This window comes from Thalia democratica, chromosome 2 (genome assembly GCF_965202585.1).
Source record: "Thalia democratica chromosome 2, ktThaDemo2.hap1.1, whole genome shotgun sequence".
Lineage (NCBI taxonomy): Eukaryota > Metazoa > Chordata > Thaliacea > Salpida > Salpidae > Thalia > Thalia democratica.
In genome coordinates this window covers 26912142-26929246 of record NC_139166.1, presented here as the reverse complement: position 1 = coordinate 26929246, position 17105 = coordinate 26912142, and the positions used below count along the sequence as shown (strand labels likewise).

The 17105-nt window shown below is 24.6% G+C and overlaps 1 protein-coding gene across 1 annotated transcript; it reads right to left on the bottom strand.

The window, feature by feature from the left end:
* Positions 1-2799: 2799 nt before the first annotated feature.
* Positions 2800-16726, bottom strand: LOC145849770 (prestin-like). Its single transcript, XM_082954821.1, has 15 exons — positions 16588-16726; positions 16086-16249; positions 15760-15870; positions 14127-14207; positions 13835-13968; positions 13273-13437; positions 12671-12774; positions 11660-11794; positions 11102-11249; positions 10370-10483; positions 9861-10034; positions 6499-6675; positions 5307-5490; positions 4858-5033; positions 2800-3503 (listed from the first exon to the last, which is right to left on the bottom strand). The coding sequence occupies exons 1-15, from the start codon at positions 16674-16676 to the stop codon at positions 3327-3329; spliced, it is 2133 nt and encodes a 710-aa protein (XP_082810947.1). The 5' UTR covers positions 16677-16726; the 3' UTR covers positions 2800-3326.
* Positions 16727-17105: the final 379 nt, after the last annotated feature.

Sequence of the window (17105 nt, the reverse complement as noted above, 5' to 3'; positions counted from 1 at the left end):
CGTTTATGGTCACAATAAGAACTAGTTTAAGTTAAACGTAATAAGTTTTATTTTTTTGTGATTTGTTTTATGCTTAAGCATTTATTAAAGTCTATAACTTATTTATTTTACGTAACAAAAGTACAACTTAATTATTAATGTTGCTTGCATGGACATCAAAGTATTGAAACAAAGTTTTGTGTATGTAGCTTAATTTTTTTCCCCAAGACATTCGTTTTTTTTTTTTTAGCTTTAAAAAAAAATCATTCTAAAATTAAAATGTTTTTTTTTATTAACACATTAAAAATATTGTTGAAACTTTTTTTACGAAATAAGTGTTTATACTAAATTACACTTTGTTAATATTAACTTATATTGTATTTACATAACAAACATATTAAATCTTTCATTATCCAACTATTAAAATATTCGGATTCGGCGGAATCCTGATTTGAAAATAAGATTCGGATTCGGCCGAATCTTAATTTTAAATTAAAACTCGGATTCAGCCGAATTTTTTGGATTCGGAAGATAACTAATTTAGTGATAAAATTTCACTGTGTCATTACTTTTTCAGCTTCACAAATATTATTTAACAACTTGAATATTATTGTTCTCTTTTTCATTGTCTTTAAAAGCAACAAGTTTTTCAAACTATATTTTTTATCAAGGTTTATAATTTATTTTAGAACATCATAGTTTTGATTCATTTGTTTACTTTTTTTTGCTAAGTGCACAAATTTCACTAGATTGGTCTCAATATAGACAGTTAAACTTTACAGCTGTATATTTAGTATATATTTTTATTTTGAAAACAAATTTTTCGATTTTTCAAGTTATTATTCTAAAATTGTGTAGCAACTTTTTTTTCAATTGATAACCATTTAAATGAGTTTTGAATTTTTTTTCTTAGTTGATAATTTTAAGTTATTTATAGTTGTGGTAAGAACATAAGGCTCGCGGACAGGGTCAGGCCCATTAGGCAAATATTTTTGGACTACGACTTAAAATATAGTTAAAGAAGTTTGTACCTAACAAACAAATTTAACTTGTAAAAATATTTTTTAGTTTTTTAACATATTTTTAATTTTTATACATCACTTTTTACCTTTATTTAGCTTCTTTAATTTTGTTTCGTATATACATTCTTAAACTTTCGCTGTAATGTCTTAGGCAATAGAGCTTTTAGAAAGCTGTTTATAAAAAACTTTCGAACATTAACTATAAAAAAAAAACTTGAAGACAATAAGTAATAAACAAAAAGATGTATTGTCTAGAAACATTTTAGTAATTGCTAGTACAATCAACTTAAAAAAAACATAATAAGTACTAGGTTATGCACATACTTTAAATAAAGCTATTTATTATTCAAAGTTTTAGTACGTACTTAAAATCTTGTTTTTTTTTGCAATGCTAAAAGCAAAACATGGCATCAGTGTTTTCTAAATTCTTTGACTGTATCGCCAACTTTAAAGGTTTAAAGCAGTAGCTTTTAACGTTAATTGAATGTACTGATAGCTGAGTACTTCAATTTTAACTATTTACTAAAAAGCAGTCGTAGTATAATTTTTTTACGTTGAAGTAATTAAAACTTAAGTCAGCTTTTAATACTTTTTTTTAAACTATCATCCAGAGATTTTTTTATGAGTGTTGTTCTGTTCCAGGGTTAGATGACTTTAAAAAACTTTTTGCTACTTAATAGATACCAAATAAGTTAAACAAAATACTTAATTTGGTATTAAATTAATGTTTCAAAAGATTAAAGTAGTATAAAATTTTATAAACCTTTGTAAACTACTAAAACCTGATATGTATATATAGATTATAACAAATTTTAAAATTCCATAAACAACTTCTTTATAAATAATATTTTTACAACTGAAATAATGTTTTAACTCAATGTTTTAGTTTTTTCGTTTCACACAGGTGACAAATATAAAATATTTAACATGAATTGGCATTTAATAAGACAAGTACAAAATAAACTTAAGCTAAATTAAATTTTCCCGTTTTAACTATTTATTGTCAGCTGAAATATTAAAATTGCTAAACTTTGGAAGCCCTGTACCACACATATACAACATAAAACAAAGAAAAAGTTATTAAAGTACTGATTAGACTTAAAGTATTGAGTATTTTAGTATGATATAAACTAAAAAGTTTTCAATATTTTGAAATAAAGTTGAAATTAAGAATTTAATTAGCAAAATAAACTTCTTACAAAATGTCTTACTAATAAAATGAAAATCAATTACGACAATTAACACCTATTTATCAAACAAAAATTCTGCAACAAATTTAGCTTCTTAATAAAATTAGTGCATTTTTTTTCTTAATTTTATTACTTTTTACTCACATGAATTAAAGTTTAAAAAAATGCTTATTTTATTAATTTTGTAGCAAAGATTCAACTAATTGAACAATTATTTATTTATTTTTTTTTTGGTACTATAACTAGTTTCTTATCTCATTGATTTAAAGTTCTGTAACAGTCAGTTTTCTCAGAATTTTTTTAAAGAATAAGTAAAAAAGTGCTGCAACTCATTTGTATGAACTTTTAATATCATATCTTTGTGCATTGTTTTCTTTAACATGATATTTGGATACATTTTAAAAGATTAAGTAAAATACCATTAAACACATACATGTTCTGTTAAGTAATAGTTCATGTGCTAAAATGATTGAAAATTTATGCGTGATAATTAAATTTGAACAAAAAGTAAGACAAAAGACAATTTATTGTTTTGATTATATACTTTTTTAAATTCAAAATAATGTAATCAAGTAACATTAAAAAACATAAAATTAATACTTAACAAATTAGAAAATAACGTTTATTCGGCAAGATTATATATAGAATAGAACCTGTGAAAAAATATTTTCAACACCAAAAAAAAAAACAAGACTTTTAAACTATATCGACGTAAAATAGTGAAGAACAATTTAATTGAAGAAAAAGTATATCGACTTGTACTAAAGCTAATATCAAGTACAAGACAACTTTTATATGGATTGGTTCAAAAGAATGTTAGTACACTATTCACCTATTTATAAAGTTCTGTGATACATTTACCTTACGTATGATAAAACATAATAATTTGAACTCATACATAAAAAAAATTAAAAACTAGGTTTGCTTTATAAAAAAAAGTTTCAAGGAGTATTTTAAGCAGGAAAAATGTGCTAAAGACAAAAATAACTAATGAGAAGACTTAACATCTAAAAAAAAAATGCGGTCTAACATTTTCTCGATCTGTCAAATATGGCTTGAATCAGCAAAACAAAAACTACCTAAAACGGTGTTAATAACAACTCTCATTTTAATGAATCTCTCCGGTCTTAATAACTCAATGTGAACTTTTTGAATGTTGGACAGCAATATGAACAGTGGGGAAAACCTTAACATAAGACTTTTTTGCATTGTCAGGATCAAGCAAGCCAATTTGTATTAATTTATCCACCATTGAAGGCTGTAAGCCAGCAAGATAAACTGATATATTTCTACTGCTAATTTGCTTGCACATCTGTTATCATTAAAATAAGTTTTATTTTGTTAAGTCTTTTAAATAAAACTAATCAGTTTACATTAAAATATATTATAAATGTATGATTTTATTTTAATAATTAATAATTTTCATGATAAAAGTTTTGGTTTCAAGTATTATTATTTCTGAAGAAGGATTGGTTGTAAAATGTTAAACTTAAATTTGTAGAACATTAGTTGTTTCCATTTTAAACATATATATTATTTCATGAAGTTTGTAATGAAGACAGAGGCTCTCAAACAGAATATGCTGCTAAGCTTAAAACTATTTAAAAAATTGTACCGAAGAAAAACGTTGTGTTTCATTTAAACTATACACTTGCACCTTTTATGTTTGTAGAAAGCCTCTCAAATTTCACATTTACTTAACATAAGAAATAAATATATATACATTAAAAACAGAACTTTTAGAAACTTTATTAAAATTAATTATTGTTCAGGTATATTGACTGCAATTAAAGCAGTACTAGTGCAATATTTATTTAGAAATCGTTGTCTAGAATAGAGAAAGAAATTATGTTATTTAGAGTGTCATTTAAAAATTAAACTAATTATAACAAAACTTTATATTAAAATTCAATCTATAGTCTTCTAACAGAATTGCAAAATTATTTTAAATAAGTTAGGAACAAAAAAATTAAGCGAGAGAATATTATCTAGATCAGGGTTTCCTTAACTTTTTTCATAAGGCCTCCTTTGAAGAAATTTAAAAGCTATGGCTCCCTCTCTCAAAAAACTAATGTTAAATACGCCTTAAACCCTTTTTACTCTATCATAATCAAATCCAGTATATCTAGTACAAGTTTTAAATTAATTATACACAAATTTAGCACCCAAAACTAAATTTAATATACTATTCTAGAAACCAATTAATAAAAAATAGATACAATGAACTAATTTGCATGCACAAAAATGTCATAAAAATAAGAAAGTTTAAGTATAAATATACTAAACTTTGTTTAATACTTGAACAGTGATTTTAAACAAGTTTCAAAAATAAGATACCTTTATAAGAGGGCGTCCTATTGTGTTCAAAGTAATTCTTTCAGCACAATTCCGTGTAACAAAATAATTAAAGATAAGTATTGCATCAATTAAAAGTCATAGATGGTGTAACTTTGACAAGAGGTACTTAAATAGGAGATTTTTAAAGTAAGAGAGATTAAATAAAGACTAATTGTCTAGTCTAACGTGTATATTTCAATTTTACTATATTGTTCTACACGTTATTTTTTTAATCCTAGTGAAGAAACTGTTTAGTAGAAAGGCTTTAAAATAATTTATAAATTGCAATCTAAAATTGTAATAATTTCAAAATAAATACTGAAGCAAACTTGTTTTATGGTTTCCATCCCAACAGAATCCATTATTGTCCAAGCATGACATTCAAACACAACAGTATGAAAAGAATCAGATGACAAAAATGATATTGTGACATCACTTGAACCAGCGTCACCATTCAGCTGCGTCTCAATCAAACTTTCTTTCGTTTCAACTTCATTTTTGCTTGCTGAATAAGTAAGAATTTTATCAATCTTAAATTAAATGTAATAGCTTTATAATAAACGATAATTTTATGATTATTGTATAAATATTATTAGTTGAATTTTACTTAAAATTTAAAGCTCTGCTCTCAAATTAAAATTTTGGTTATTTACCTCAATAACTTACTAAAATCGATGTCTTTACTTTTGATTTTTTAAAACAAACTCAAATTATTTATTCAAAACCTATATACTTCAACAGCTGAATAAAAAAATATTAAAGAAAAACAGTAACTAACTTTCTGTATGTTTTCTTTTTCTAACGATCTCTTTCATTTTTATTTCATCATTTGGTGAATCTTCGGCGTCAAAAGTGTTGATTTCATTGATGAGGTCTTTAGTGAGCTGCTGCAAAGCTCCTTTGTTGGCAAAAAACGGAGATTGGGATAACCTGATCACTCTGATTCCCTTTTGTACTTCAGCCTTTTTTAAGCGAAACTAGTTAATTCAAACTCAAATAGAATAGTATTTATAGATTACTGAAAATTTATTTTTAACTATATAACTTGCTTTTACTTGTACTGTAAAAGGTTTGCTTTTTTCCTTAACAATATCAAACTTTTTCATTCAACATTAGTAAAGTTTTAATTTTAAACTTGAAAAGTTTAAGTTTGCCAAATGATTAAGTAATGCATTTTTTTATTTCATAAAATTTTTAAGTATTAAAATTCTAACTTAATAGTTATTAATCTTATTTACAACTATTTTAGGGTTTTTGTTTCAGTTTATAAATTATTTCATTATAAACATGTTGGTACTAATTAAACCTGATTATACTTCGTTGTGACTAAAATACTTGTTTTATTTTTAACAAAAATTTCACAACAAAAAAAGTTTATCAATAAAACTATTTTGAAAAAAAAAAATTTTGCATAATTTTTTTTTAATCTCAAAATTATAAAACAATCTTATATAAGACGAAAAAAAGGTTTTGAAAATTACAATGTAAAATAAGCCTTTACCCGGGCACTAAACTGAACAAGTATCTCAGCCTTAAGAAACATGCTCAGATTTAATCAGTGCCACATAGCCTATAAGTAACTTAAATCTTATAAGAATAAGGACATCTCTTACATAGAAAAACAAAACGACAACTATTCAAACTAATTGACATTTTACAATGTAATAATTTTACTGTTAAAATTATTCTAAATCTTGATTATCAGTTTAAGTTATACTAGAAAAATGAAAAAAAAAGAATAGAATTAGTTATTACATAAAAGGTTATTACATTACCAACACTAAATGTCCAGACTGAATTCTTGGGAAAATAAAGCTTATACTAGTATTATAATAAAAAAAACTACAGTTGCATAACTTATTTTTTTGAGTTTCCGCTTTTACTTTACCAACAAATTCCATCCTCTAACTCTTAAATAAACTTTAATTTGAAAGTTGAATTCAAACTATAATTCATCAACAACTACACACCAGTTTGTACTGATCAGCATCCTTGTAGACGCGAGTGTGACCGAGCCGAGCCTGCACGTTGATGCTGGGACGGTAGATGCGCATCACCACGGACGACAGCAGGAACACCACTCCGATGAACAGTCCGGTGTCAACTCCTACCAGCAGGGTGGCCAGGAACGTCACTATCCAAACCAGCTGTTCGAACAGTAAAAAATCATAAGTATGGCTTAAAAAATGCAACAGTTATCCATAGTTGAATTTTAGTTAAGATACTGTTCTGCACATAAAAAGGTTACTTCATTTAAATAATTGCTTTGCAGAAAGTAAGCAAAGCTAAGTAAATGTCTTTGAAAATTATTTGAAGATAAGATTTTGTGTAAACATAAATAAATATATGAAGCATTTTTTTTTATAAATTTTATTTCAAGTTATTAATTAAGTAAGGATATTTAACTATTTTTAACAAAATTAGTCAACTTAACTATGTTTAAATATTATTGAATTAATTATGTTGATTATTAATTTAAACACTGTTATAAACTTCTCGTTATTAAATTAATTGCTGTTATTGTTAACTAAATAGGAAAAAAAATAAATACTGTCATTAAATATTATAAAACTGTGATAAAAAGCTTAAACTATTTACTTCATAAGGAAGTGTTTTTACGTAAATGTACAATTATAAACTTAAAAAACTAAGGCAGTATGTCATATTTTAATCAATTGTAATCAATTGGTCTGTTTTCTGTCCAAACTTTGGAAAATTACGTTATTTACTTTTCATTTTAACATTAAAGACAGAAGTTTTTAGAAAAATTAAAATTAAACCTTTTAAAAAGTTTAAAAAGAATATCCTGTTATAGCCAACTTTTTTACTGAACGTATTCAACGTGGAAAGTCTAAACTAGCTTACTTTTATATGAAGATAGTATAAAAACCATCTGCTGAGCCTGCCAATATTGTCAACCACACTACGTCAGTTTGCATATGCTGCCAGATTAGCTTGAGCTTAGGTTTATGGTAAAATGATAAAAAAATATTTCATTCGGCTCAATTTTGAATCAATCTTACGTTTTGTATGAATCATGAAAATGCATTAGTAGTTTTATAGGTAAAGTTAAAAATAGTTTATATTTCAAACCACAATCATAATCAAATTAAATTTTCTTAGTCATATGTAAATATACATGCAATGCAAACATAACTTTAACTTTTAATTAATCCTAGTTTTTATACATAATTTTCTTAATTAGATTAATAAATTTATTTCAGAAAAAAGTCAAACTTAAAATATTACTTTAGTAAAAAGCTTAAAGAACAAACACTATCAATCGGAAAGCACAGTGATTAAAAACAAATAGTAAAACCAAATATATAATACAAGAAATAACTTAATTATGTCAAGTCATCATCTACAAATAGAACAAAAAATATTTGATCAGCGGTTGTAAAACAAAGAGAAAAAGTTGAGTTTATTCAATTTGATTTGTTTTCAATTGGCTCTTAGGTTGAGTAAACGCTAGATAAATATTTAAATAAATGTTTAGCACATTGTAGCAACACAATAGTGCAATAGCAGTAAAAATTATTTTGCAGAAAAAATGAATCTGTTAAATTCGTAAAATCTAATTAGCAAAACTTATATGAACGCATAATGATCAATCTTTGAAGTATTTAAAATATACAAAATCGTAATTGGTAGAATAAACACAAGTTCAATATCACTTTCTACTATGCTGTCTGCGTAATAAGGCATTCGTTTCATATTACTTAGTTTATTTCTTTAAACAAATTTTTATCTTTAACTTTAGATGTAGAGATATGGTTGCAGCTAATTATTACTAAAAACTTTTACTTTAAATACCTTTATCTACTGTACAATGTGGGTTTAGAATTGATACTTTATTTTAGTTTTATTAGAAATATAGCGAGTTGCAAGTTGTAATTAATAAAAAAGCAAAGAAAAAATAAAATTGCTCTTGGAAAGTTTGTTGTTCAGAGTAAGTACTTGTTATTGGCTCTATAACAAGAACGCGTTATACAACTTTTTAAAATAACAAGCTATTACGTCACATAAGCTTTAATTATTACAATAGTTAACCAGTTGAATGTAAAATAAACTCTAAAAATTAAACTTTTTGTTAAATTAAAATTATATGAAATCAACAATACTAAGATAAGAACAATAACTAATACCAAAATAAAATTTTAATCTAAAGTCTTTTTTGTGATATAAATTTTAGTTTGGTTAATTCTATAAATGAAAAACTTTTTATTATATTAAATATAAAAAGTATTTACGGTTAACTTAGCATTTTTTAGTACCAGTTTGTTCTTGTAGCCTAAATCACTTCAAAATACTTAAAAGACTAAAAAAAAAAATATTTATGCATTTAAATATTGAGACATTTAATATTTTATTTACCGCAGTTTTTTTTTAATAAAGAGAACGCATAATTTTTATTTGTTTTAAACATGTAAATAAATAGGCAAATGTGTACACCTAACTAGTCTAAGAATGAACACAAAATATAGTTTATAAAAATAAAATTTTTATTTCTATTAATACTCATTGCACAAATAACTTTTTCATATAACTCCAGGACAACAAAATAAAACTGAAACTATAAAACTCCTTTATAAAATGTTTTCTCAAGTAGTTTTTTAAGTGTTTTGATTATTTGCACTTACTTACATGCATATTGTTAAATTTATTATATTTAAAAATACACTGGTGTCTATTATACAGATTCAGCATGCTTTAAAAGTTTTATTATACATTTTGATGAGCTTAGCTAAAGCAAATATTAACATAGCTGGTAAATTTTATTACTTTTAGTTTTATTAATACAACGCAACTGCATCTTGATATTCAGTCATCTTATTCAATTTTGCTGAGCTGAAAACTTATATTTTTATCTAAATTTCTCACCATTTTATGCGCAAAAATAACTTAACTAATTTGCCACGTTTCATTTCATACAATGCCGATTTGAAACCATATAAAACAATAAGCTAAAATGTTAAACAGAACATAAATTAAATAAAGTTTAAAACTTTATGAAATAATTAACGTCGCTAACACATGACGACAAAATCTTTATAATCAGACTAGCAATGACAACTTGTAGTTATTTTTGAAGCGAGTAAAATAATCTGTTATCTGAGTGATTTACACTAAACTTGACCGTTATTTTTAAAATAGGAAGAAAAAAAATGTTTATTCATCTACTTAGTGGTGTTGTAAAAAACAATTGGATTGTATATTAGTTATAAAAATAGTTTTTTTTTTGCTTTTAAGTGTTGTGAAAATGCTTTTCTTACTTTTTAAAAGTTTTTAGATTCTGCTTGTTGATTGAACAAAAAATAAAAAAACTAACACAATCAGGTTTGGAAAGCTTCCACAGTTTTTTAATTTGCTTGAACTGCAGAAACAACGATCTCAAATTGACAATGATGATGCAAGCTAGACAGGTTTTTGGAAGTGGCGCCAAGTAAGGACCAATGACTAGCAGCACCAGCAGTAAAACCAAGCATGATACGAAATCTGACAGCTGAAATAATCTTGTGTGGTTATAGAAATTTTGAGCAAAATGAACTAAATTGATAATTTTTTAATGTACTGTTTGAAAATTCAAATTAAATAAGTTAGCATACTAAAACTATGTTATTAGAAAAACAACTTAAAAAAATATTAGGAAAGCTTGGTGAGTCATATCTCAAATATATATACTGCAAAAAATTGAAATTTTTACTAAATAAAAAATGTTAGTATATCTGTTAAAAAAAAAAGAAACCATGTAAGAAAAAAAAAATATTGATCAACTAAATTATTGCTACACTCTTTTAAAATATATTAGAAAACTGCTACAGTAATTTACAATGAAACCTGAGTTTTAGTGCCGCTGCTCTCCTTCACACTGCTCCTTGCGAGTGCACCAGCGCAAGCATGACCTTGGAAAATTGAACAGACTATTTGCGATGCCCCCAATGCTAACAGCTCCTACAAGTTTGTTACAACTTTTAATATCCAAGTTATTAAAAGAATGTTGGTGGATAAAACTAAAGAGTAATAAGTCAGTTTATATTTTTTCCTTAAACTAACGTTTATACAGTTCATAGTAACTTAGTTAAAGTTATAGTAAAACATGTTTGATTCTAAATATGTTTAAAAATATTTATTTAATTAAATGTGTGTTGTAATAATTTATAATGCTACTTTATTCAAAGTTAGAGATTTATGTATTTTCAAGGATAATTCCTAAAAGAACATGTATTTAAATCTCGTTCTAAACCTTGTTGTTAATTTATGCATTTGGAACGTAAATTTTAAAACATTTTCTGGATACTAAAAAACCAAAACCGGGAGATAAACCTTATATGTTTTTTTATAATAAATAGTAACTTATAGTAACTGATTAAATGGTTATTACAGAACTAACAACAATCTTAAACTTATTTAAAATACTTACGAAAATCTTCAAAAACACTAAACTTTATGATAAATACCTATATTTATTTTGGTTAAAAAAACTCAAAGTCCTTTATCAAGTAATATTAAAAACTTTACTTAATTCAACTAATCAAATAAGAAAAAAATAATAAAAAGTACAAATCTAACATGATTAGGTGATATCTGGTAGTTGTGTTTGTTAGCAAATAGTTTTCCAAGTGACACAGTCATGGCAAACCCAACAACTGAAATACTGAACGCAGAAGAAATTAATTTTGTCCAAATCATCGCAGTAGGTAAGATAGGTACTGGTAACCTGTAATAAAAAAAATTACTATATATTAAACTTTTATTTAATTTAAATTATTTATTTAATTATAAGTAAACTAATTATTTTCAATCTCTAAATCATAAGTAATATAAAATATTACTGACCTTCCAAGATTTCGATTTATACAAACATGCTGATCATACACAAACTTTTATAAATATAAAAACGGGGTATAAGAATTAGTTTTTTAAGAGAACTCAACTTTAAATATAAAAAAATTAATGACATAATAGTAACAGCGTTTAACTAAACTAGAAACAGAACCAATGACAAGGGTAATAATATCAGTTTTTAAGTAATAACTATTTAACTTAGACCCAATTATTTATTTCATTAGAGGTTTATTAGGAACGTTTTTTAGTCTACATAAACTAACAATTGTATAAACTATTAACCCTTGTTTTATTGGCCCAACAACATCTACATTATTATTACCGTCGAGATCAAGTAAACTTGATACTAATGTTCCAACCACTACAACAAATAACTCTACTGGTATTGGAATACTTCGTAGTTGCTTTTTGTATTTTCTGTAAAAAAAACTTAATTATTTATACTATGATATTTAATTCTTTATAAAATAAAACCACTAAACACAAGATACGAATTTAGAATTTATAAGAGTTAATAAAAGTACAAGCAACAGAAATATTCATTGCTAACAGTAGAAGAAAACTTATAATGCATAAAAAATACAACAATATTTAAAAACTTTGAATGAAAATTTCACTAGCTAGTTATAAGAATTTTTTTTATACGGAAAAAATCATGGAAAATTAAACATAAGGTTCTAAAAAAATACTTTCTAAAAAAATCTTTAAAAAGCAAGATGGAATAAATTTCCTTAACAATTTTAAAACTTTATTTAAACTTTATTTAAACAAATAGTTCTAAAAAATCTCAGTCATATCATCTAATGTTTGTAATTAATATACAAACTTATAAAAAAAGATTAAAGAAAAGTTAAGATTCATTTATAACTTTTTAAACTTATAAATATGCTCAAACAACACTGAAGAAAATTCATTACTTTTAAGCATTTAGTCTACTTAAGTTTATTGAAAAGTTTGAACCAGTTTATTTGAAATTTTAAATGCTTAATGATAAAATATAGCAGTCAAATTAAAGTAAAATAAAATAAAACATCTTAAAAACCAAAAAATAAAAAATTATCAGTATTTAATGTGACCTCTAAAAACATGTTTTAATATTTATTAGTATTTCAAACTATTTTGTAAATCAACAACTATTTCAAAACAAGCAGCAATGCTTAAAAACTGAATTTTAATAGAAATCCATCACACTAGTACAAGTTTTAAAAATTTTAGATATTAAAAAGTAAAAGAAAACATTTTCTATATAAAATCATATAAACCTTTTTCATATAAAATCAATAAAAAACTAACATGTTTATTAGTTTAACCGGATATAGCACTGCAATACAAATTAAGGAAACGATTATTGTAGTGACATTTGTCTCAGCAATATGCTTGAACAGTTCTATGTATGTCTGTATTTTTAAAAGCAATATTACCTTTATTGTATATTGAAAAATTGAATAAATCGTTTAGCGTATGGGTGAGATTAGTTTAAATGACTTAAACTTATATAATAAATTTAAAAGCATTCGGTTTGGTGGACGTCGTCAAACAACCTATTTATTATTAAATTTATGAAACAAGTAGAATTACAGCAAAATTTGAAGTGATCATATATTTTTCTCGGAGCTAATACTTTACAATATTGTAAAATGTTTACTAAACTTTTTATTTATTTGAAAAAATTATATTATGAATAAGCAAATTTTCTAAAACTAAATAAATAAACAAAAATTTTAACAAACACTAGTAAAACTATAAAAATAAATAGTTTAGCAAACCTTAACTAATAAAAAATGTATATACACTTTTTTTTTATCTATAAAAAAACTTTTGTTTTAATTTTAATATATTCATCCTTGAACAAAAAAATATAATTAAAAAAAAATATTTTTTTTACTACAACAGACCTTCACAATAGCAAATGGTGCTGGCTGTCTGGGAACCGTGATTCCGAAAACAGCTTTAATTTGCGTGGTGAAAACGTGAAATGCTGAGGCGCATGTGAAAGATGACACGATGGGATCAGAGAGGAAAAGTGACACGAATCCCATCCGCAACATGCCCAAGCATATCTGTTTTGAGTTATATGTTTTAGATTATTATGAACTTTGATTTTAATGAATCAAAGTAAAACATCAACTTGTTAATGTTTTACTTTTTTCTTAAACTTCACTAAATACTAAATTTTCAAGTTCATTATTAAAATTTAGACATATCTTGTCTATGTATATTGTGGTTTAGGATTCTGTAGAAATTGTTATAAGTAAACTTTTAAATTAGTTTTATCCCATCAAGTTTTTTTAACTACAACTAAACTACTCAAGTGTTAACTACAAAGTTTATTTTTTATACACTTAAAAAATGTTTGTTATATATGACTAAACTTTTAGTCCAATGAAAAAACCCATGTTAGAAAAACAAATTTATAGAAGTTTATTTTAAAAAGTATATAAAAACACAACAACCAACTTGAAATATTCCTATAAGGCAAGTTAGCGAAGTGACAACTTTAAGTCTGTATTGTTCATGCTGTAATTTCATATTTTCCGAAATCATATCCTCTGTTGAGTTTGCAGTTTCCAGTAAAGTTGCATTTAAGGTTGCTGTGTTAATATATTGCTTATGTAACTTAAATTTTTGAAGGTAAACTTTAATATTTACAGGAAAAATGAAAAATAAATAGTTTTTGATGTATGTTTAAAAATAAAGCACATAAACACAAAAATATCAATAACTTTCAAATATCACAAATGTAACTAACAATTATCATAAACGTAGGGATAGGTCATTTCATAATCTTCAACAGCTGATTGCAGCATTAAACTCATGATGGCAAATGTACCTTAAATTTTGTCAGCGTTACAATTGTATTGTTTTTATTTAGTAAGAATTAAGTATAAGAGATCTTTATAATATTATTTATAAAATAGTCTCTTCTTCATTTATAAAATTAAGTAAACTTTTAAGAAAATTGCACAACTAATATTTAACTATTTGGTAGTAGATAGACCTTATTATTTTTAAAACTAAAAAAAAAAATCACAATTTGATCTTATTTTAAAGAGTTTTAACTAAGCTACAAGAAGATGATTTTTACAGACTTTAAAACTTCAAAATAGTTTTTGAGATGTATCAGATCAAAGTTGGAGGCAACAATAGGCTCCTTATCGGAAGTGCAAACTAAAACCGAAAAAAAAGACTATTTCACTAAAAATCTATCTTCTACGCTTTTTGAGATAAATACCTTAAACTTTCAGGAGAGGTCTCTTGCAATATTTAGAAAAATCTGTCAGATAGAATTTTTAAGAAGTCAAAAAATAATAATAATTAAAAAAATTCACAAACAAACAGTTTTTTAAACACGTTTTTTTTGTCATTAAATGTTTTTTTTATTTTATTTTTTAAACTTGTTCTGACAGAATTTTCTAAATATTGCAAGAAACATTTCCTGAATGTTTGAGGTAGTTATCTCAAAAAACGTAGGAGAAGATAAACTTTTAGTAATTTCTAGTTATTTGTCATTTTAGTTTGCGCCTCCCATAAGGAACCTATTGTAGTCTCTGACTTTGACCGGTTATATCTCAGAAATTATTTTGAGTTTAAAAAATCTGTGAAAAGCAACTTGTAGCTTCTTTAAAACTAAATAAAACAAGATTAAACTTCAAAATTGTTAAAAAGCTAATTTACTTCCCCTACCCTATGCCCTTAAAATATTAATTTTTATTTAAACAAATGTTAGAAATCTATTCTTACGACTTGTTTAAAAAATATGAACATTTAAACTTTAAAATCTTTACAACAAGCTTTTAGTTTAAACATTTTTCTTCCTATTCATTTCTAGTTGTAGCTTCAATGTAAATTTAATTTATTGTACATATTAAAAGCAAACTTTTATAAAAATTTCAAAACTTTAGCATATGAAATATACTTTACAGGTTTTATCAAATACACATACTTGACAATCAAGAAAAAAATATTAATGAAATATACCTATAGTATATTTTTTGAGCATCAGTAGGTTAGGAGTTATAAGCTTATTTCTGATTTACTATATTATGTAATCTTAATAACACTAAATGTTATAATTTCAAAAATATTAAGTTTTCAATAACCAACAACACTATTTTTTTCACATTAAAATTAAACTTAAGTAAGTGCGTTTAGTTTATTAAAAAAAACATGTTTGAAACTTAAATTTCTAAGCTAACCAGTTGTATAATATCACTATTAAGTAAAAAAAAATAGTGTTCGTTGGTAACAAATTCTTCTTAATTTCTTGTTTGTAATAACACTTGTTAACCTAATAAATAATTAAAACAATTATAGACTAAAAAAGATAAAAATTGAGTACATATAATGCATATATGTATCAACAGAGTACAAAAAAAACTCACCAACAGATACATGTTTAGAAGTACCCATAAAAGCATATGTCAGTGGTGCAAAAAAAGCAGTATACAAGCCATTTATTGGCTGAACCCCTGCAAGAAGACCATAGGCAAGACCTAAATTACACTATTTTAAGATTATGAAGCTGACAATTTAATACTAACAATTATAATTTACATCTATGTCTTTGTGTTCTAAAAAAGGTTAAGTAAAGTTTTATTGTCTTATAGTATTTTAATATCACAAGTTAATTACTTTTATTCTACTTTTGTGTTTATCAGTTTTTAGAAAATTAACAAATAATACTTTTAAGCTAAAATAAGAAGCAAACTTTGTGGAATTCTGACAACAGCAGTAGTCAACCCCCCAATAATATCACCAGGTAAATAGTTTTTGACACTGTACTTTGGAAGCCAGTTTAAAATTGGAAATAAACCTAGGAAAAAGGTTAGAAATGTCTTCTTTTCACATTTTAATTTCTCCTTTAATCTGTTCCTAAATGATTAAGTTGATGTACGTAAGGAAAAAACTTTTTTAAAAAAAATTTAAAATATTCATAACAAAATCAAGTTTTTGTTGCCAATATGAAAATAAAAAAACACTTTTTCAAAGGAATAGTTGGTAAGAAGAGAAAATAAATTAAGAAAAATTTAATTTTTAGCTTTAATTTTTTTTTTTTAACTTCTTCATCATTATTAAATATGCTAACAAGCTTTTTAGTAAAAATAGTATAACTTTTTGATTACGTAATAGTGCTAACAATTATTATAATACAAGTACAAACTAATTGAAACAAAAACAATTTTTATATGTATCATTAGATAAAAACTTACTTTATATTAATTTTATCTTTTGGAGCATATTGGTACAGATGTCTCAATTCAACTTCATCCTTGATTTCATTTTCAAAACTTGATTCCATTTAGTTGCTAGTTTTTCTTATTATTTATTTATATATATGTATTATGCTTTACTTAGTTAAAAATTATAAGCTGAAAAACAAATATCTAAAAGTTGCAAAAATATATTATAAGAGGTTTGCCACTCTTTCAAACAAAAAATAGTCTATCTTACATTAAAGTGGCTCACATTTATATAAAAGTTGAAATAAAAAATTGTAATAACAAGAAAAAGCTGACAAATTTAAAGGCTTATGAAAACTTAAATAAAACATAAGAATAATATCATTATAACTATATAGAACATTTGCTATCTATTTTTGAACTTTGTAGCAATAAATCTCTAAATTTTAGAAAACATTGTTTAAAGAAGAAAAAAAAGAGATTTTAAATTGTTAAAAACAAGACTATTGAAAAAAAAAAATAAGGGTGAATTTTTAATGAACAGAGTA

Excerpts from the sequence above, each read along its gene's own strand:
- LOC145849770 (XM_082954821.1), bottom strand. The coding sequence starts at position 16,676 with ATGGAATCAAGTTTTGAAAATGAAATCAAGGATGAAGTTGAATTGAGA. Across the intron at positions 12,775-13,272 it reads CACCATTTGCTATTGTGAAG|ACATACATAGAACTGTTCAA; the intron begins GTCTGTTGTAGT and ends TTAAAAATACAG. Across the intron at positions 11,250-11,659 it reads GTTGGGCCAATAAAACAAGG|GTTACCAGTACCTATCTTAC; the intron begins GTTAATAGTTTA and ends TTTTTATTACAG.